Here is a 22,511-nt window from a genome sequence, read left to right on the forward strand (position 1 = left end):
AAACCGATATGAATAGAAATTATGAAAATGGGAATCATGATATGATTTTTTTTCAATTATTTTAGCTCATTAACTGACAAGTAGTGAAATAATGTTCCATTGTTTCCACATTCCAGAATGTTCTATTGTTTCCACTGTCTGCTTGCAAGGGCAACTAAACTAGATAGGGTTCAGGAGACTTTGTTCTGGCACTACCTCAGGCACTCACTAGCTTGAGAGACAACTTACACTTTCCAGATCTTATATTCTTATCTGTAAAATTAAGAGGTTATAGGTCAATATGCCAAATGGATCAATTTCAGAGGATTTATCAACCCCCTAAATTAATATATATATACATATATATATGCATATGTATATATTCCATAAAAATGGACCATCATTTAACCTGATTTATAATCATCAGATTCACAAAGGAGTTTATGATTCCCTAAAGGCTAAGAACCACAGGACTAGGTGCTTTCTAAGGTTCTTTTTTCACCCTTTACACATTACTAAATTTTATGTCAAATACAATGTTATACATTTACTACATAAAACCTCACATGTTATATATTTGCACATTTATACAAAGGTATACAAATACATAAAAATCTTGAAATTTTTAATTCTAATTACAGGTCAGGGTTAGGAACAATTTTTTAAATGTAATAAGATTTTGTTTATAATTACATATCACCTTTTAAGGTTGAAAGCTATTTTAATGCAAGTCAAATCTTATTCTGAACCAGAGATGTTAAGAGGTTTTGTGGGGGACTTGCGAGAGCTCAGAGTCTCATTTAAAAGTCAAGACTTATGAAGAAATATATGTTTGTCTACTAATGAAAATGAGTTATCTTAATGCATTTCTTCATGCATCCAATGCATTTATTAAATGCTCATTATTTAGCAGACACTATCTAGGTGCGAAATTTGCTGTGATGATTGAAACACTCTCTACCTTCAGTCAAGTAAGACAGATGACTTAAAACATTAATTAACCTTGATGAAAGAAATTGAAAGAGATCCACAAATCATGAATATGAAACTATTTTCTGTTTGAGAACATCAGACTATGTTCTTTTTTTTTTTTTTATCCTTCTTCCCTCATTGGACCTCAGGTGGAAAAAACAGAATTGGTTACCATAATCTTTAGTTTATGGCACTTATCTATCACTGTCCATTAATTCATGTGCTTGCTTTTATTAATTTACCTTTACACACACACATACACAATAAACACTCACAAACCTAATGAAACAAAAGCTAAGATCACAGCTTAGGTAGGATTGAAACTATGCTCTCCCCCACTCAACACTCATTGCCTTGGCCCTCCCAAATAATATAAGTAGGTCAATAATGAAGGAATACATAAATTGACCAATTTATTAGAAAACTCAGAAACAGATCAATGTGTATGGTCTTTGGTGTATATTAATGTGACAGATCAGGGAGGAAGTTATGGATTATTCAATAAATAGAGTTGGAAATAGTCACCCTTACTGATAAAAGACAAAACTGAATCTCTACTTCACACTATGTATAAAAATCAATTCTAAGTTGATTAAGGGCAAAGCCATCCAAAATAAAATTTTCACTTGTAGTAGAAAATATAGGTAAATATCTTATAGACAGTGGAATAGAAAAATATTTCTTAAGAGATATACCAAAAAATCATTGATTATTTAAAAAACAGGTGATTATTTAAAATTAAGAATTATATTCATAAAAGACATCTTAAAAACAAGTTACAAAGTAGAAGAATGTATTTACTACATCAGCAGTAAAGAATTGGTAGCACGAATATATAAATATATATATATAATTATATAAGAGCACAAACCAGTAGAAAAATGCACAGATGTTTGAAAGAAAAATAAACATATATGAACAGTAATTACATTATATTCAACAATTTAGAGATCAATTAGATGCAAATGATGACTGTAATAAGATACTATTTTAGTATATTCCATTGGTAAAAGATTAAATGTCTCATATGCCAAGTGTAAGAAGAAATATGGATCCACAACTTCTATACTGCTCATTGGAGTATAAAATGGAATGGTTGAGTTTGTTTGAAAACTATTTGACAGTATCTCTTCAAGTTGAACATCTTTGATGATCTAGAAATTAAACTTGAACATCTTAATGATCCAGAAATCCCACATCTAGATATATACCCAAGAGAAGTCTTAGTAACCTAACAGGAAATGCATGTGTCTTAATAGCAGCTGTGATGATCACAGTGAAAACCTTGAAACCACTCAAATATGTATCAGTGGGAGAGTGAACTAATAATACTGTATATATTTATGCAATGGACTATCACCCTACCATCTAAACAAATGAACTACAGCAACACACACACAAAAATCATTGAATCTTAGCAGTATATTAAATGTAAAAGCATATCCACAGAGACTTCATCAGCATGATGCCTTTTTATGGCATTCTAAACAACTTAAATTAAAATATAAGTAGTATATTTGAGTAAAATAAACTAACACACAGACCATATAAAAAGCAAGGAAATGATGAATATGTATGTGGTGATCAATTTTCAGTTTTCAGCACTAAATCTTGTATGAAAGAGAAAAGGAAGGAAAGAAAGAAGAGACGGTAGAAAGTTAATAATTGCCTTTCATATATTTGAATTACAAATGATACTAATTTCCTTTCCTTTTCTAGGTACAAATTACACTGAGGGTTAACATCAAGTATGTTAAGAATGTCCTTCTGAAGCCCTGGCTGCTGTGGCTCAGTGGGTTGAGCTTCGGCCTGCGAGCCAAGTGTCGCTGGTTCGATTCCCAGTCAGGGCACATTACTGGGTTGCACGTCAGGTCCCCAGTTGGGGGCGCAAGTGAGAGGCAACCACACAGTGATGTTTCTCTTCCCCTCTTTCTCCTTTCCCCTCTCTTTAAAAAATAAACAAAACGACAAACACATAATAAGTTTTTTGTTTTTTTTTTTAAAAGAATGCCTATCTGCAACTTAAGACTCATTTTAGATGGCTTGTATAAATGGACTTCTTTCCATATATGTTGACAATACTGAAGCAAGAAAAGGTTAACTGGCTTGTTCGCTGGAAAAATAAAAAACAGTTGTCATGCATGTGCCAAAAATAGAAGTTCTGATTTCCACTTCTATGATGTCAACAGAGACAGAATGTTCACTTTATTTGACTGAAATACAATTTAACTTCTCTGAGAACTCTATTATTTTAAACTACTGTGTAAGTACATGTAATTACAAGCTTCTGGAAAGATATACTGTTTATTTTATCATTTGTAATAGCAAATAGAAACATTTGTGTGGAGTATTTGCCCAACAGTGATGTTAACAGCCTTTAGATTCATTAAGAGTATTTGTGAAGCTTTGTTTAGATATCTTTAAGATCAATGACCTATTAGTGCAATTATAGTCTAAGCTGGTTCCTGCCAACAGACCTTCCCTGTTCTTCCTACTAGAAAGTGCCATGTTGATGATATAAGCATGCCTCACATGATAAAAATGTATCTTTTCTCCAAAAAAGGTGCTGAAATAGAACTATAGTATAAAACCTCTGCTTACAGTGAATATAGTCATTTTTGTTTTTATAATTTCCTGTCATCATTATAGATTACATTCTCCAAAAGCTCAATAAAATGACTATGTTTATCTTAAATTATTTTTATCATTTAAAAAATATTCATAGTGTCTGTCTTCCCTTCCCATTCAAGAGTTTCACATAGTCTCATATTCCTACGACCCAAACATGCTCAATCTTACAAAATGCCATGTAATCTACATTTAAAAAAAAAAGATTATTTGCTATGTAATTACAGATTCAGAGACTTGAAAGGACTTTAGAGATAGAAACCAACTATTCCAGTATTCTTTCTCGACTAATACCAGAATCCTTTATTAGGGAATGGTCTTCATTTCGGGGGTTGGAGGTGAGGATGGGAAGAGATATCATGGAGTCTTTTGAGAATCTAATAAAGTTATAGTGTTATTTCAAGAAACACATACTGGTGTGTAATTATTCATGACTTTTTTTTGCCTTTGACATTGAGTTATTACACACATTACAAAGGATTATGTGACTTTTTTTGTGAAAATCAATGGTTGCTTCCTGGAAAAGATAATTCCAAATTAACTAAATCATAGAAAAAGAAAACTCTGTGTCTGCTTAAAATATATTTCAATGAAAAGGCTCCTTTATTTGGTTTGGAAGAAATTAAAATTTGGAGTTATCTTTTACATGGAAATATTAATGTCATCTTTAGTGCTCAATCAATGTTGAGTCTATTTTAATAAAAGCAAGTGTTAAAAGTTGTACCTCATATTGCTTTCCATAGCAAACAGATTTAAATTCCCTATCAGAACAGAGTAGACTTGTGTCAAGACACCTCAGCTTTCTCCAATATACTTCAGATTGAATTCAGATTCTACTAAAAGTCAAATAAAGTTATTTTTGGAAAGGTCAGCATCAACAATACAGCCTGTGTCAGCAAGGAGAGACGTTTGAATCCTTTTTTCAATTTTAAATCATCAAAGCAGAAGTAACATTTAAGCGAGTTTTACAGTCTTTCCACTTGTAGATAGTCCCCATGGATAATTTGACAAGGCTTTCTCCTTTTTCACCCCCTCTCCCTCCCAGATAATCTTTCAGTCCTGGAAATGTCTCACACTTGGAGCTCTAATCTCTCCCTCCAAACCATGAGGTGTTTCCAGCAGGAACCGTACAAGATCAGCGAATCTGGAATCTAATCACTAGCCTCCTAAGATCTACAAGAAAGTGAAGCCACTAATAAACTTCTCTTGTCAAACTATCCTAAGATACAGCAATCTTTCACTTAAAAAATAAATAAAGTAAAATTTCTTACCCAAGTTCAACCAAGCACAACTCATGCTCTTGCAAAACCAAGGAACATTTGACAGTAAAAGGAACACATTTTACTCCATTTCTAAATAAAAATTTGAAAATATAGGTTCCAGGCTCTGGCTGTAAAATTACTGGACCACTTTTCACAGAGCAGGCAAGGCATCTTTTAGGATAATTTTCAGAGTCTTTGCCACTAATGCATGCTGAAAGTTTTAAGTCTTCATGAAAAATAGGACCTCTCTCTTCACCAGAGTAATAATCAAGCTGGATGTTGGACCCAGAAACTCCATATGTACTTCACATGTACATATAGTATCAATATTAATCTTCCGTTTGGAGTTTTGCTTGACAAAACCACTTTTCACTGTTGGAACAACTTGGCCCTTAAAAGTGTCCATGAGGGGGTGTGTGCTCTCTCTCTCTCTCTCTCTCTCTCTAAAGCACACACACAATAGGACATCAGCATTCACATGATAGATAAAAATCAGAGTTTTACTGAAACAATCATAGTTTTCATCAAATTGCATGCTGAGTGGGAATAGCCCAGCTGTTATTTTGACCATAACTGGCTTCAAAACATCAGCAAAATGTCAGAGTTCAGAAGTAGGTTTTATCAAGTGAATAGAGGCACTCTTTTATTTTTGTTTTGTTGTTCTGAGCAACAAACCAGTTCAAACATTTCTTGGGTACATTATTTAATCGAGTTTTCTCCATGATACCTTCACTTGGAAACATCTCAAGGCATGTTGGGGCAAATGTAAGTTGTAGTAAATTTCTACTCTTTTAAAATGGGACTTTTTCTCCAGAAAATAAAAATTCTATATTGTGTGATGTATTTTCAGGATTGTCAGATGTAAGCTTTCTTTACTTCTTTTTGGCAGGCAACTTAGTACACAAGAAACAGTCTGGCTTTTGTGTCCAATCATATTTAGCAATACAAGTAAAATCAAAGGAAATGTTAAGAGCCATCAAGCTTTCTTCTCTTTGTCATCTTCCAACTTAAGCTAAGTTCAATATGCATAGAAATAAATATACATAATCACAATGTCTGATACATTATTAATTCTGATGACTGCAGTGCTATTCCAGATGTCATACAAGGATGGTAATTTTACGTAATGGATTCATGCCACTCTATTCATGTCTAAAGTAAAACGTTAAAAACATATTTTGCTGTAAAATTTTTGCAAACAAAGGGAAGAAAGCAAAAATAAAACAAGTATATATGCTCTCTCTGTATATAAATATATATTTGCTCATATATGTATATATATATATATTCGCTTGTACTTCACCCATAATATAAAGCCTTTATATGACCTTAAATTAAAACCTCCTGCTCTTAAAGGGATTATTCTACCTGAAACAAAGAACAAAAGGTTACAAAACTATGACAGGCGCAGAATATTACCACCCTTTTTTAGAATAGGATACTATACACTTAAATATTGCAAAAAGGCTAAAGGAGATAATAGCATTAAAAAAGACGGGGAAGAAAATAGCTACTGCAACTCGGAAATGAACTCACAGCATAAATAGGGATAATTTGCGACAACAAAAAATATAAAAGGGGAGCCAGTAAAGGTTCAAATTAACAAAGGGGGATGAAGATTAGATGCATTCAGAAGAAAAAGGACTACTGTATATATGAAACTGTCTTTTACATAAACTTAACAATAACCACACACACACACGCACAAACTGAGATACATAACTTAAAAAAAAAGAAGAAACAGAGGGAAAAAGTATAGAATACCACTAAACAAAAACAGAAACACAAAGGAAAAGAACCAATGGAGGCACAAGCTATCAGAAAACAAAAGATAAAATGGCTATAAGAGATCTTCATACATCAATAATTACTCTAAATATAAATGAACTGAGTTCACCAATAAAAAGGCAGAGAGTAGCAGATTGGATCCAAAAACAAACCCCAATCATATGCTGCCTTCAGGAGACATATCTAAGCTGCAAAGACAAAGATAGACTCAAAGTGAAAGGGTGGAAAACAATTCTCCAAGCAAATGGCATCCACAGAAAGGCAAGTGTAGCCATACTTATATCTGACAAAATAGATTTCAAGATAAAAAAGGTAACAGGAGACAAAGATGGACATTTTATAATGATAAATGGTACACTACATTGAGAAAACATAACACTTCTCTATATATGCACCTACTCAAGAAGCTGAAATATATAAAGAACTACTAACAGAATTAAAGGGATAAACTAACAAAAACACAATCATAGTAGGGGACCTACATACTCTATTGATAGCTTTAGATAGATCATCCAAACAGAAAATCAATAAAGAAATATTGGCCTTAAATGACACATTAGATTAAATGGAAATAATTGACATTTACAGTCTTTCATCCCAGAACATCAGATCATACATTCTTTTTTAAAGTATGTTTTATTGATTATATTGTTACAATAGTTCCAATTTTTCCCCTTTGCTCCCCTCCGCCCAGCACCCCCCTCCCCCAGCAATCCCCCCCAAGTCCATGCCCATGGGTCGTACATACAAGCTCTCCTGCTTCTCCCTTTCATATATTCTTCTTCTTTTTAAAAAAATATAATTAATTAATTAATTAATTATTTTAACAATAAAAAATAACAATCCCTCCCTCTCAGACTTAAGACCCTTTATAATCTTATAAAGGACAATGGACGAAGGTCTCGAGCTCCTGTAGCTGCTTCAAGCTGGACATGGTCGTCGTCCTATCTAGCCTTGGGTCCAGAAATCCCTAATAAGAGTGAGGGTGTGGAGGGGAGGGTGGCCTTCCCACATGGGGAAGGATCATGCAGACTGCAGGTCGGTCGGCTGTCCCTGGACCACGGCGTGCTTGGTTTAACAATACATTCTTTTCTAGTGCACATTCAAGGACAGACCACATGTCAGGACACAAAACCAGCCTCAACTAATTTAAGAAGACTGAAATAATACCAAGCATATTCTCAGACCACAATGTTTTCAAATTAGAAGTCAACTGTAAAAAGGAAGTAAAAAGCCCCAGAAATATGTGGAGATAAAACAACACACTATGAAAAAAATGACTGTGTCAAAGAACAAATAAAAGGTCAAGTCAAAAGATGTATAGACACAAATGAGAATTACAATACAACATATAAAAACTGCTGGGAGGCAACAAAAGCAATATCATAACAGGCCTATCTAAAAAAAAAAAAAAAAGAAAGAAAAAGAAAAATTCCAAGCAAACAACCTAACATTACATTTCCAAGAAATAGAAAAAGAAGAATAAAAGCAGCCCAAAGAAGTAGAAATAAGAAAAATTAGAGCAGAATTAAATGAAATAGAGAACAAAAAGACTATACAAAAAATTGATGCAACAGAGATCTGGTTCTTTGAAAAGATTAATAAATTTGACAAACCTCTGGCTAGAGGCTTACTAAGAAAAAAAGAGAAAGAACTCAAATAAAGTTAGATATTAAAAACAAAAAGTTATAGATTGATCAACAGTGAGGAAATTGAAACATTCACCATCAAAAACTTCTAAGAAGTAAAAGTCCAAGACTAAACATTCAAAGAAGATTTGAAACCTATGTTTCTCAAACTCTTCCAAAAAAAATTGAAGAGACAATACTTCATAACACCTTTTATGAGGCCAACATACACCTGATACCAAAACCTGGTAAGGATAACACACAAAAAAGAAAACTATAGACCAATATCTCTGATGGATACAGATGCAAAAATCCCAAACAAAATACTAGCAAGTCCAATACAATAATATACTAAAAAAATAATACACCATGATCAAGTGGGGTTCATTCCAGGTGTTCAAGGATGTTTCAACAGATGCAAATCAGTCAACGTAATATACCACATTACCAAAATAAAGCATAAAAATCATATGATCATATCAACAGATGCAGAAAAAGCATTTGATAAGATACAACATGATTTATTTATGATTAAATTATGATTAAAACACTCAATAAAATGGGTATAGAAGGAAAGTACCTCAACTTAATAAATGCCATATATGACAAACCCTCAGATAAAAATCATACTCAATGGTGAAAAACCAAAAGCTTTCCCTCTAAGATCAGCAACAAGAAAAGATGTCTACTCTCATCAGTCATATTTAACAGAGGACTAGAAGTCCTTGCCAGAGCAATAAGGCAAGAGAAAGATGTAGAAGGCACCCAAATTGGGAATGAAGAAGTAAAATTGTCACTTTTTATAGATTACATTGTTTTTTTACATAGAAAACCCCGTGCCCTAGCTAGGTGGTTCAGCTGGTTGGAGCATCATCCCATAGACCAAAGGGTTGCAGGTTTGATACCCTGTCAGGGCACATACCTAGGTCGCAGGTTTGATCCCCGGTCAGAGCGTACGGGAGGCAATCAATCAATGTTTCTCTCTCACACCAATGTTTTTCTCTCTCTCTTCCTCTCTCTCTAAAATCAATAAACATATCCTCAGGTGAGGATTAAAATAAAAAAGAAGAAAGGAATGAAAACCCCAAAGACTCCCATGAAAAAACTATTAGAAACAATAAATAAATACAGTAAAGTTGCAGGTTACAAAATCAATGTATAAAAATTCACTGCATTCCTATACACTGACAATAAAATTTCATCAAAAGAAATGGAACAAAACGATTCCTTTCACAATTGCAACAAAAAGAATAAAGTACCTAAGAATAAATTTAACAATGGATATGAAGGTCTTATGTCATAAAAACTACAAAACATTATTAAAATATTGAAAAAGACACAGTAAATTGGAAAGATATTCTGTGTTCATAGATTGGATGATTCACCATAGTTAAAATGTCCATATGGCCCAAAGCAATATAGAGATGTAATACAATTGCATCAAAATCCCAATGATTTTTTTAAAGAAATAAAACAACAGAAAAAGCACCAGATTTGTATAGAACCACAAAAGACCCCAAATAGATAAAGCAATTCTGAGAAAAGAGAACAGAGCTGAAAGTATCACACTGCCTGACTCCTGACTACTGGTTATATTACAAAGTAACAATAATCAAAATAGCATAGTATTGGCAGAAAAACAGACACATAGATCAATGGAACAGAACTGAGAGCCTAAATTAAACCCACATGTATATGGGCAAATGATTTTTGATAAAAGAGTCAAAAACATACAATAAAGAAAATAAACCCTTTTCAAAAATGATGCTGGGAAAATTGAAAAGCTACATGCAAAAGAATGAAACTACACAGGCAATAGACAACTAGCCTGCTGCGGCATACCGGTGTGTTGCAAGAATGTTTAAAACATGCAATACCTGATTCTTTTGTCAGGGGTACGAATCTCTTTTCCCTTAGGTTGTCAAATAAAAAAAGAATGACATTAGCTAACATGACAGTTGCCACCCAGTGTGAATGAATCAAAATTGTATCTATTTTTTTTGTCAGAATTTTAGTAATTAGTTTGTGTATGCCATGAGATAAAAGTTGAAAATCGCTGAACTAGACTATTGCTTGTCCCCAAATACAAAAATAAACTCAAAATGGATCGAAGTCTTGAATATAAGAACTGAAACAATAAGTTACATAGAAGAAAACATAGGTACTAAACTTACGGACCTTGGTTGTAGAGAACATTTTATGAATTTGACCCCAAAGATGATGCAAGTAAAGGCAAAAAAAAAGAATGGGACCATATCAAACTAAAAAGCTTCTTCAGAGCAAAAAAAAAAAGCTGACAACAAAATAAAACAGCAACCAACCAAATGGAGGATAATATTTGCAAACACCAACACCAACAAGAGGTTAATATCCAAAAAATATAAAGAACTTATACAACTCAAAACCAAACAAACAAACAGTCCATCTAAAAAAATGAGCAGAGGACCTGAAGAGACCCTTCTCCCAAAAAGACATAAAAATGGCCAACAGGTATATGAAAAGATGCTCAACTTCACTAGTTATGAGGGAAATGCAAATTGAAACTACGAGATATCACCTCATACTGTTAGAAGGGCAATTATCAACAAGATAAGTGATAATAAGTGTTGGAGAGGTTGTGTAGATAAGGAACCTTCATTTACTGGCAGGAATGCAAACTAGTACAGCCACTAAAAAACAGTATGGAGGCTCCTTAAAAAATTGTGAGTAGTTACCAGCAACTATTCTCGTGGGTATCTACACGAAAGATTGAAAAACATTTACTCGCAAAGTTTTATGCACCCTTATATTCACTGCAGCATTATTTGTGGTGACCAAGATGTGAAAGCCACTGAAGTATTCTTTGCTAGATGATTGGATAAAGAAGATGTGGTGCATGTATACAATGGAATACTACTCGGCCATAAGAAAAGATGAAGTACTATCATTTGTGATTGCATGGGTGGATCTTGAGACTATCATGCTAAGCAAAATAAGCCAGACAGAAAAAGTTAAGAATCATGATTTCATTCATTTGTGGGATATAAAACTGAAAACATCAAATTAACAAACAAGAAAAACAAACCAAAACTCATAACCACAGACAACAGCATGATTGGTACCAGAGGGATGGAAGGGATAGTAAAGGATAAAGTGAGTCAAATACTATAAGGAGACGAAAGAAAATTTGATGGCTTTGGATAGTGGGCACACAATAAAACATACAGACGGTGTATCACAGAAATGTACACTTGAAACCTATATACTCTCATTAACCATTGTCGCTTAGTAAATTTAATTAAAAATAAAATGTGAAAAAACAACTATTGCTCTAAAGTGATCTGAAAAATGAGCATTTAACCTCCACTGTTGTAGTGGGAAACTCCCTGCGATACAAGTGAGCCCATTCCGTGGTGTTGCTAATTATCTTCAGTTACCTGCGGTCTTCTATTTATCATCCAGTGGTCTAGCAGGGTTAGTGCCCTTTCCCATCATCCTACCAAATAGTAAATGACAAGTAACATATTAAACACTATTTTTCTCTTTTTGTGGCTTAATGTCTCTAAGCTCTTAACTTCCCATCTTGTGACAAGCTTGCAGATTCCTTACTATACTGGTTTACTTTAACCCAATCCATATTGTAAAAATCATTCTTACAGTTTGGAGCCTCCTCAGAGAGACGGAGCAAATGGGAGATCATGTAGAAGCAAACAAAATCTGTGATCCAAGTGTCACAAAATTCAAAAATGTATTATCTGTCTAATGGGCATGGGTATGTACATTGGTTACCAATTTCATGTAGTTTTTAAAAGATTTATCACAGCTTACTAAACATACAACATAGGTTTTTAAAAATTAACTTTGTTGTACAGCTGTACAACTGATACTGCTTTAACCTTTATCCAAGGTAAATTTGGCTTGATGGTTGTGTATTATCAGTCAGAATAGCTTGGGTTATACTGTGGTACAATAAACCCAATACCTTGGAGGATTAGGTTAACAAAGGTTTACTTCTTGCTCAGGCAATATGTTAGTAATAGACTGGCCTATAGTTCTCATTTTCTCACTCTGCGACCCAGGCTAATTGATATTTTTCTTATAAAACATCATTAGTATCATGGCAAAGGGAAAGAAACATATCAATTCACACACTGATTCAAGGGCTTCTATGAGAAAATGGCACAGATCACTTCCACTCATATTTCCTAGCAACAGCGATTGTTATAACCATAACTAGCTTTAAGGAGGGTGGGGATATCTACTAGTAAAATATGCTGAAAAGAGGAGAACTGGAATATTTTTTAACAATTCCACTATCACAAAATTATAGATTCCAAACTGAGTCAGTTTATTTCCTTATTCCACAGTTCTACTATGTTAGAAAATATTATACAAATATACAACATCTGGTCCTTACCCAGAGAAGGCTGTTTGGGGGGACTGTTACTCAGTTCTGCATTTTTGGGTCAAATATGCATGCGACAGTCGTAAGTGTGGGAGTAAGTCCTCACCACAACCCACACAGCAGACCAATGATCACATAACCCTGGAAAGCAGAAAGTCTGGATGTTTTGAACATTGGAAAATGACTATTGTAAATAGATTGCTAGTTCTGTTTTGATTACTTTAGTTTCAGAATAAACTTCTTTATGTTCTGTTGCAGAAACTGGATGTGCTCTTAAAATATGACCACTCATACACTGTTGATATTTTTTTATCTGATGCCCAAAGAAAATAAAGTGTTGGGGAAAGGTCCATCTTTTAACACGGTATTTAAACAGTAATTCAATTCTCTTAGAAAAATTTTTTATCCAAAATCAACATTTTATAATCTGTATATTTCAACCCTTCTATTCCCTTATGTTTAATGACTGAGGTTAGTTCATTCAAGCTAATGAATACAGTGATGGATAAAAAGTTAAGGAAGCTCCTTAAAAATCATAAAAATGGTCTTTACTGAAACTATCAGTACCATAAAATTTTTATTTTATCTTTCATTCAAACATTCGTGTGTGCCTTCTCATGTCAGTCAGTACCTCTCACTATGGAAAAGCAGCGTTGTGCATCAGCTTCTTTACCTGCTATCTTCTCTGAAACTGCTTGTGCAGAATGGATTCAATTTAATTATTAATCAGGTCATTTCAAGCTCCTGCAGCAATAAAACACAAGCAAGATAGCACTGCCCGCTACTATCCCACTATGAGTAAAGCTGTGTGTGGATTGGCATTCAAGGGCAACATATTTATTAATAGATCAATGTCTTTTTTAGTTATATACACAGATGGCTGTGCTTCAGGACTGATCCCAGCAAAATATTTTCAGTCTTTATTACAGGGTACAGAAGAATAGTTAAAAAGAGAAAACATCTAATCTCTTTTAATCACCCATGTTTACTGAAAAACAAAATTTCATTAAATATTCTTCCCATGTAAGAGCTACCTTATGCCAACAGCTGATTAAGTAGTTTCCTCAAAATGTAAAACAAAATATATGATTGTTTCCACATGTAACAATAACTACTGCTTAGCTTGTGTAAGGCAATTAAAAAAATTGGCTCTAGATTGCCCTACTTTCTTTTCGCATGGAACGTGGATTTTACAGTCTGGTTGGCAATGGCATGACCTGGACCTGCTGTTGCTCTGGTGAATGCAAGTAAGAAAAATGCCACTGAGGTTCTTGTCTTCTTCTCTACCCATCATGACAAAATTTATAACTTTCACACTGGTAAGTATTAACTATTTCTGAAAAACTCAAATAATTGAACCACAGAGATTCTGAGCATTATTTGCATAAGAAAGCAAAACTTCAAAGATTTAAGGCCATCATAACATTCAGTATCCAAGAGACTTGGAACGAAATTTAATTTTCAGATAGTCACTATTGTACAATGTCATACTTCCTACTTTTTTCTCATATTAATTTTTTATTAATTTTTTATTGAATTTATTGGGCTGACGTTGGTTATTAAATTTTATAGGTTCCAAGAGTACAAGTCTAAAATACATCAGCTGTATATTGTATTGTATGTTCACTACCAAGTCAGGTCTTCTTCCGTCTTCATGTGCCCCCATTTACCCTCTTCTATCTGCTCCCAACCCTCTTTCCCTCTAGTAATCACCATACTGTTGTCTGTGTCTATAAATTTTTTTCCCATTAATCCCTTCACCCTTTTCTCCCAGTCCTCTAATCCCCAATCCCTCTGACAGCTGTCAGGCTGTCTCTTCATCTATGAAGTCTGTTTCTGTTCTGACAGTTAATTTTCTTCATTAGATTCCACATATAAATAAAATCATAGGGTATTTGTCTCTGACTGGCTTATTTCACTTAGCATAATATTCTCCAGTCCATTCATAGTGTCCCAGAAGGTAAGATATCTTTCTATTTTGTGGCCGAGTAGTATTCCATTGTGTAAATGCACCACATCTTTTCTGTCTACTCATCTATTGATGGGCACTTGAGTTGTCTCCAAATATTGGTGATTGTAAATAACATTACAATGAACACAGGGGTGAATATATTCTTTCAAATTAATGTTTGGGTTTCTTCAGATATATTCCCAGAAGTGGAATTGCTGAATCATAAGGCAATTCCATTTTTAATTTTTTGAGGAAAATTTATACTGCTTTCCACAGTGGCTGCACCAGTCTGCATTCCCACCAACAGTGCACTAGGGTTCCTTTTGGAGAAGTGTCTATTCAGGTCCTTTGACCATTTTTTAATTAGAATGTTTGTTTTATGGTCTTGAGTTATATAATTACTTTATAAATTTTGTATATAACCCCCTATCAAATGTATCATTGGTCAACATATTTTCCCATTCAGTGGGCTGTCTTTTCATTTTGTTGATGATTTCCTTTGCTGTGCAAAAACTTTTAGTTTGGTGTCGTCCTATTTGTTTATATTTTCTTTGGTTTCCTTTGCTCAAGGTGATATATAAGAAAATATATTGCTACAAGAAATGTCAGATTTTACTGCCTATGTCTTATTCTAGGGTTTTTCCTGTTTTGAATCTTAAATTTAAGTCTTTAATCCATTTTGAGTTTATTTTTGTGTATGTTCTGGCCTCCTTTGTCAAATATTAATTGACCACATAAATGTGAGTTTATTTCTGGGCTCTCTATTCTGGTCCATTGATCTATATTTCTGTTTTTATGCCAGTACCATGTTGTTTTATCGTGGAATTGTAGTAGAGTTTGGCATCAGGTAGCATGATTCCTCTAAGTTTATTCTTCTTTCTCAAGACTGCTATGGGTAGTTGGGGTCTTTTGTGGTGCCATATGAATTTTTGGAATATTTTTTCTAGCTCTGTGAAATATGCCATTGGTATCTTGACAGAAATTTCATTGAATGTATAGATTGATTTATGTACTATGGACATTTTAATGATGTTAATTCTTTCTATCCATGAACATGGCATATACTTCCATCTATTTATATTTTCTTCAATTTCTTTCTTCAATTTTTACAATTTTCTGAGTACAGATCTTTCATATCCTTGGTTAAATGTATTTCTAGGCACCTTATTTTTTTGTTGCAATAGCAAATGGGATTGTTTTCTTTGTTTCCCTTTCTGTTCATTATTGGTGCATAAAGATGCAACTGATTTCTGGATATTTAATGAATTCATTTATCAGTTCTAGTAGGTTTTTCTTTCAATCTTTAAAGTTCTCTATATACAGTATCATGTTATTTGCAAATAATGACAGTTTACTTTTTGCCTTGTCAATTTGGGTGCCATTTATTTATTTATTTTTCTCACCCAACAACATGCTTATTTATTTTAGATGAAGGGGAAAGAAGGGATAAAAAGAGGGAGAGAAATATTGATGTGAGAGAGCTACATTGATTGATAGCCTCTTGTATACTCCCCTATTAGGGACCAAATCTGTAGCCCTCACTGAGAATCGAACTCGTGACTTTTCAGTTTATGGGATGATGCCCAACCAATTTAGCCACACCAGCCAGGGCCCTTTTATTTTTTAATCTTGTCTGATTGCTATGGCTAGGACTTCCAGTACTATGTTGAATAAAAGTAGTGAAAGCAGACATCCCTGTCTTGTTTCTGATTAAGGGAAACACTTTTAGTTTTTGTGTGTTGAATGTGATGTTGGCTTTGGGTACACTTTTCTTTACTGGCCTGTGGATTCATCTGCCTGAAAACATGTATTCATATCTTACGCTTTATTTAAAAACTTTTGACTACATTGATTTACAATATTATTTTGTGATTCAGATTTGTATTATATTGTTATATTACCATTACTTCCCACATTTAATGTCAAGAGACACAGGAAAATAAATAAAATTCCAAACATAACAAATATAAATAAAACGGGTGTGAAATATTAGCCAAGATAAAGTAATCAAAATGACTTCTATATAACATGCATTTTCTTTAAAACAAAATTATTTTAAGGACATTACACTGAACATAAAATTAACATTATTAGTTCATATTTTTAAAATGTAAGATAGATTAATTAAATCATGTTTTTCCATCTGAAATTGTTTTACTGCCTATAGTTCAGTTACAGATTTCTACTGACCACTGACTAATGTTGTACATACCACACTTTAGCACTGACAGGGCTTGGAAGGTATATTTATAATTCCTGAACTTCTGGTAAGAAGAAAGCAAAAGTAAATAAGGCTTACCTCCTCACAGAACCACAGCAAAACTTACAACTAAACTACAAAACAACTGTCACCCAGAATTGTCAGAAAATTTAGCTGTATGGAAGTCTGCAGAGATGCAGAACGGGTGGTCCTACACCCACATGTAGTGGATAAAAATTGGGAGGGATACCTCTGGAGTGAGGGATCCCAGCCCCACACCAGACCACCCAGTTCTGGGTTCCTGTACCAGGAAGATAAGTCCCTATAACTTCTGGATGTAAAAACCAGTGGGAGTTGGAGCAGTGGAAGAAACTGGGATTCTCAGACTCCTACTCTTAAAGGGCCCACAATGACCTTAGGACTTAAGCAGCTTTATTTCCTCTATGCTCCAACACTGGGTCAGCAGCTGGAAGGACACCAGTGGCATATGGGGAGAAAGAGAAGTGTCTGGCATCAGGAAAAATGCTGGGGAACAGCTTCTTCCTGGAAAAAAACTCCAGAGGCAAGGCAGTTGCACTGACCTCTTGCTAAGCCCTCCCACAGAGCAACGACACCATATCTAAGATTCCATCAGATTCGTTGACATGGAGTGCCTCACCCTGTTGACGACCTACAGCTCAGCCCCATCCAACTGACCAGAGTGCTTTTCTATGATAGACAATGCTACTAAGACAGAGAGTCAAAGCAGCTCTACCTAATACATGGAAACAAACACAAGGAGGCTGCCAAAATGAGGAGACAAAGAAATATGGTCCAAATGAAAGATCAGAACAAAACTCCATAAAAAGAACTAAACAAAATGGAGATAAGCAGTCTATCAGATGCACAGTTCAAAACACTGGTTATTAGGATGCTCAAGAAACTCATTGGGTACTTCAAGAACATAAAAAAAAAGACTCAGGCAGAAAGGAAGGTTACACTAATTGAAATAATGAAAAATTTACAGGGAACCAACAGTGGATGAAGCTGAGAATAAAAAAGAAATGATTTGGAACTTAAGGAAGCAAAAGATAACCAATCAGAACAACAAGAAGAAAAAAGTATCCAAAAAAATAAGGACAGGTTAAGGAGCCTTTGGGACAACTTCAAATGCACCAATATTCAAATCATAGGGATGCCAGAAGGAGAAGAGAAAGAGCAAGAAATTGAAAACTTATTTGAAAAAATAATAAAAGAAAAAGTCCCTAATTTGGTGAAGGAAGTCCAGGAAGCACAGAGTCCCAAACAAGATGGACATAAACAGAACCACACCAAGAGAAATAATAATTAAAATGCCAAAGGTTAAAGATAGAGACAGAACCTTAAAAGCAGCAAGAGAAAAGCAGAAAGTTACCTACAAAGGATTTCCCATAAGACTGTCAGATGATTTCTCAAAAGAAACTTTACAGGCTAGAAGGGACTGGCAAGAAGTATTCAAAGTGTTGAAAAGCAAGGACCTACAATCTAGATTACTCTATCCAGCAAAGATATCATTTAGAATGGAAGGACAAATTAAGTGCTTTCCAGACAAGTTAAAGCTAAAGGAGTTCATTATTATCAAGCCATTATTATATGAAATGTTAAAGGGACTTATTTAAGAAAAAGATCAAAACTATAAACGTTAAAATGGCAGTAAATTCACAACTATCAACAATTAAGTCTAAAAATAGACTAAACAAACAAGCAGAACAGAACCATAAACATGGAGATCAATTTGAGGGTTATTATTTGGAGAGGGAAGGAGGAGAATGGGAAAAAGGTGCAGTGAGTAAGAAGTACAAATTGGTAGGTACAGAATAGTCAGGGGGATGTTAAGAACAGTATAGGAAATGGAGAAGACAAAGAACATATATGCATGACCCATGGACATGAACTAAGGTGGGGAGACCTCCGGAAGAACTGGTAGGGTACCAGGTGGAGGAGGGCAAAGGGGGAAATAGCATAATCAATAAAATATATTATAAATAATAATTCCTATATAATGTCTCCATATTTATTTTCTTCTACTCTCATTTTTTTTCCTTAACAAACTCTTTAAAGCAAAAGTTCATCTCCAGACACAACTTTTCCTCTGAGCTTCAGACTTAGGTGCCAACCAGACGCCTGTACTTGGATGTCTGAAATTTATTACGTACCAACAGAACCTTTGGATAGCCTTCTCCAAACCTGGTTGCCATAAAGATTCCCATCTGTTATATCACCATTCATCCAGTTGTTCAAGCCCAAACCTAAGAACCAATTGAGAATTCTCTCATCCTTAGAGCCAATATATCAGCAATTTCTGCTGACTTTACTTTCAAAAAATATATATTGAATCTGACAACTTCCCACTACTTACACTGTTGGCGCCTTCATCCAGGCTGCCTTCCTCTCATCTCTCACTTGATCTACTCACCCGTTTATTATTGGATTCCCATATTTCTACTTCCGCCCACACACTTGTATTTATTTTCACAGCAGTCAAAGACCTTTGAAAACCTAATCAGGTCATGTCAAAACTCTCTGAGGGTTTCCCGTCATGGTTAGAATGAAATTCAATACTCTCACCATAGCCTGTTCTCCAGCTGCTCCTACATAGCCTTCCTTGCTTACTGCACTGCAGACATTCTGAGTTTTGGGATGTTCTTTCCATGGACTAAGATTATTCCTACTTCTGGGTTTTGCAGTTGTGATTTTCAGTTCTGAAATGTTATAATCCCCTGATATCTGTGACTTGTTTTGTTAGTTCAATCAGGTTATTTTCTTATTATCCTAACTTAATAGCATCTTATTCCTACTCCCCTAATCCTGCTTTCTTATCACTATAGTTTTGTCACTCTCTGGCATCGTGCTGCGTATTTATTTATCAATATTTTCTCACTGGAATGTAAGTTCCATGAAGTTAGAGACTTTGCACTGATCATAAGCCAAATTTGATGTGCCCTATCCTTTAGTTAGTCCTGTGGAAAGTAAAATAAGTGGTAGAATATATAAAAAAATGAAAAGTAGGTCACTAAATCTCAGGAAAGTAGCACTCTGTGAAGGAAGGAAAGTATATGGGGGATTTTACCTTGGTCTACAGAGTGATTACTAGGCTTTAACCAAGAGGAGGCCCACTGGGTTTCCATATTTCTTACACCTTCCCCACACAGAGCAGCCAGTGGCCAAGAATTCATACACTTTGAGAAATTTCCTTGCAGGCTTTGGCCAAATTTATATTAGGTTAAAACTTGGAGATACAGTTATGTTCACTAAAACAAAAATTAAACAGTCAACAACTTCATGTGATTAATATTTAGCACAGGTAGTCTAAATCAAACCTCAGCAAAATCCAAATTAACCACATAGGATAGGCGACAGTTTAAATCTATAGTGAGAGAGGTTTTGTATGTTTCTACCTTAGTGACCTGAGTTTTTCCCACCTAGTGACTTTACATAAACTAGCGCTGTTCTGGTAAAAAAATGTGCATTAGCCACGAACAGCTGCCAAGGGGGAAGTTGATACAAACAGTCCTTGAGAGGTGTATGCCTCTGCTATAACAAGCTCTCCAGGTAGTCATCAGGTTCCACTATTTGAAGAAAATGATGGCAGGTAACTCATTCTTGGGGACTCCTAGCCAGGCAGGTATGCTGAATTTGTAGACTTCAGGTTCTAATTAAAAAATTATTTCTTAGTACCTGATAGGAAAGGGGTGATGGGCTTACTGAATATTATTTTATTCAAAAAGCATGTAGCCTATTTCTCTCAAGTGAACTATCTTGTAATCAATTAAATTCATTAGCTGGGAAGTCAGTTCCACCACAAGTCAATATAAAATTCAAAAAATAATTACTACACACCTGTTTCACCTTAGAACTCTTAAAACCATTAGCCAGGAAAGTATTACAAAGATTTGTTAGAAGGGCATACATATGAGCCTATTCAGAGATTTTCCATTATTGTACTAGACCAGTAATTTTCAACCAATGTGTCACAAGAGTTTTTAAAACAAACATGCCATACCTGACTATTTAGTCAGGGCACTGACCTCTGTTCCCTTAGACTGACAAATTTAAAAAAATGACAGCCAGCACAATAATAGTCATCTGGTGCAATTGCCTTGTCTTGAACCATAAATATATAGGTCACATAATAGGGTTGAATCTTATTGGTCACATTGCATAATAAGGTTGTGTCTGATTGGTTATTTCTTGGTACCAGAAATCCTTATTTATAAGTATAGGCACCTGATTTTTTTTAAAGTCACTTTGGAGCAAAAAGGGTAGGTAATTACTATTACTATTTTCTGTAAATCAATAAAAATTATACCTATTTTTCTGTCAGATAGACAAAAAATATATTTTTTGGTGTGCAGCAGAATTTGCATAATTAGTTTATGTGTGCCATGAGATGAAAAAGGTTGAAAACTGCTACACTAGACAGTAATGCTTGGAAAACTATAACTTCAGTCAGGAGGAAGTTACTCTTTCAGATTTGCCTGTGAAAGATTTGGCTGAATGTTTTTTTAAGAAAATCTCAGCCCTCATTAATTATGATTATTTCTAACTGAATTTCCAGATGACTTCACGTGACCACTAAATAGCTTAAGCTACATGTAATAGTTACCTGCTAATAAGGCAGTCACTTTACTGGTACCATAAGATCAACATTTGGTTTTATATAAATGTATAAGTACTGACTGGATCTCATTTAGGAATTTAGCACACTAAGTTATATTTTATCATCTGTTCAAGGAACTAAAAACAGAAAGCAAAGCCATAGTTACAATCTTAACTATTTCAACTATTCATGTGGAAAAGACATGTTTTCCATTTAGAAGACGTATGGCTGACATAGTTATTAGAATCTTAGTGTCATACCTCTCGAATAGCAGTACAAAACTCACTCTGAAGCACTTTCTTAAGGGATTGTAGCTTGTGCACTGGTACTTCTCCAGATTCCTGTAGTTTTTCCAGTAATTCAATGGCTCTGGCAACATCTAAAGGAATAAAAAAATCAAAAGGGAAAGATCTAGAGTGAGGTGTGTCTCATCAGCAAAGCACCACTATTCCAACTGAATAGTAACAATGAAAACTAAGTGGAATTCACTGCAAAATCAGAATTTACAATTTAGTTTTTTGATATAATCTTTCATACAATGTGTCACCAAGTACATCTTCTTTGATGTTATTTCATGTATATTTCTGTCACACAAATCAGTTAGAATATTCTTTCAGAAAAAAGATCAGGAAACATGTTTTATTTATTTTGATATCCCAGTAACTAAATGTGTCCTGTCAACTTCACTTCTGAGATTTTTGTTTTCAGTTTGACTTCTCCTTAACTATACCACATTTATCATATCTGCAATTTTGCATTTATTAATATAATGATCTGATTAATGTGCATCTCTTAAACTTGTCTATAAACTCCTAGAGGGTAAGAATTATTCTGGTTTGGTCATCACCGTATCCCCAGAGTCTGGTACCACACAGTGAATAAATATTTGAAAATGAATGAATTAATTAATAGGATTTCTGCAGTTAACTGACATTGTACTATTCCAGGCCCTCACCATCATCTCTCCTCTGTCCAACTGGAATCATTTTTTTTTCCTCCTGCAGCTTCTTCATATGGTTCACAAAGTTATCTTCCTAAAATAAAAATCTGGTCGTGTTCCCACCCATCAGCTTCTAGGACAGTACCAAGCAAAAGAGTTTT

The 22,511-nt window shown here is 34.4% G+C and overlaps 1 protein-coding gene across 1 annotated transcript in view; it reads right to left on the reverse strand.

Moving 5' to 3' along the window:
* Positions 1-22,511, reverse strand: part of LIN7A (lin-7 cell polarity scaffold A) — a 149,111-nt gene that overhangs the window by 77,533 nt on the left and 49,067 nt on the right. The window contains exon 2 of the mRNA XM_090275668.1: positions 21,671-21,789. Coding sequence (XP_090131794.1) covers positions 21,671-21,789 — 119 coding nt within the window. The remainder of the gene's footprint in view (positions 1-21,670; positions 21,790-22,511) is intronic.

This window comes from Furipterus horrens, unplaced genomic scaffold (assembly GCF_987537825.1).
Source record: "Furipterus horrens unplaced genomic scaffold, mFurHor1.1.pri manual_scaffold_4, whole genome shotgun sequence".
Taxonomy (NCBI): Eukaryota; Metazoa; Chordata; class Mammalia; order Chiroptera; family Furipteridae; genus Furipterus; species Furipterus horrens.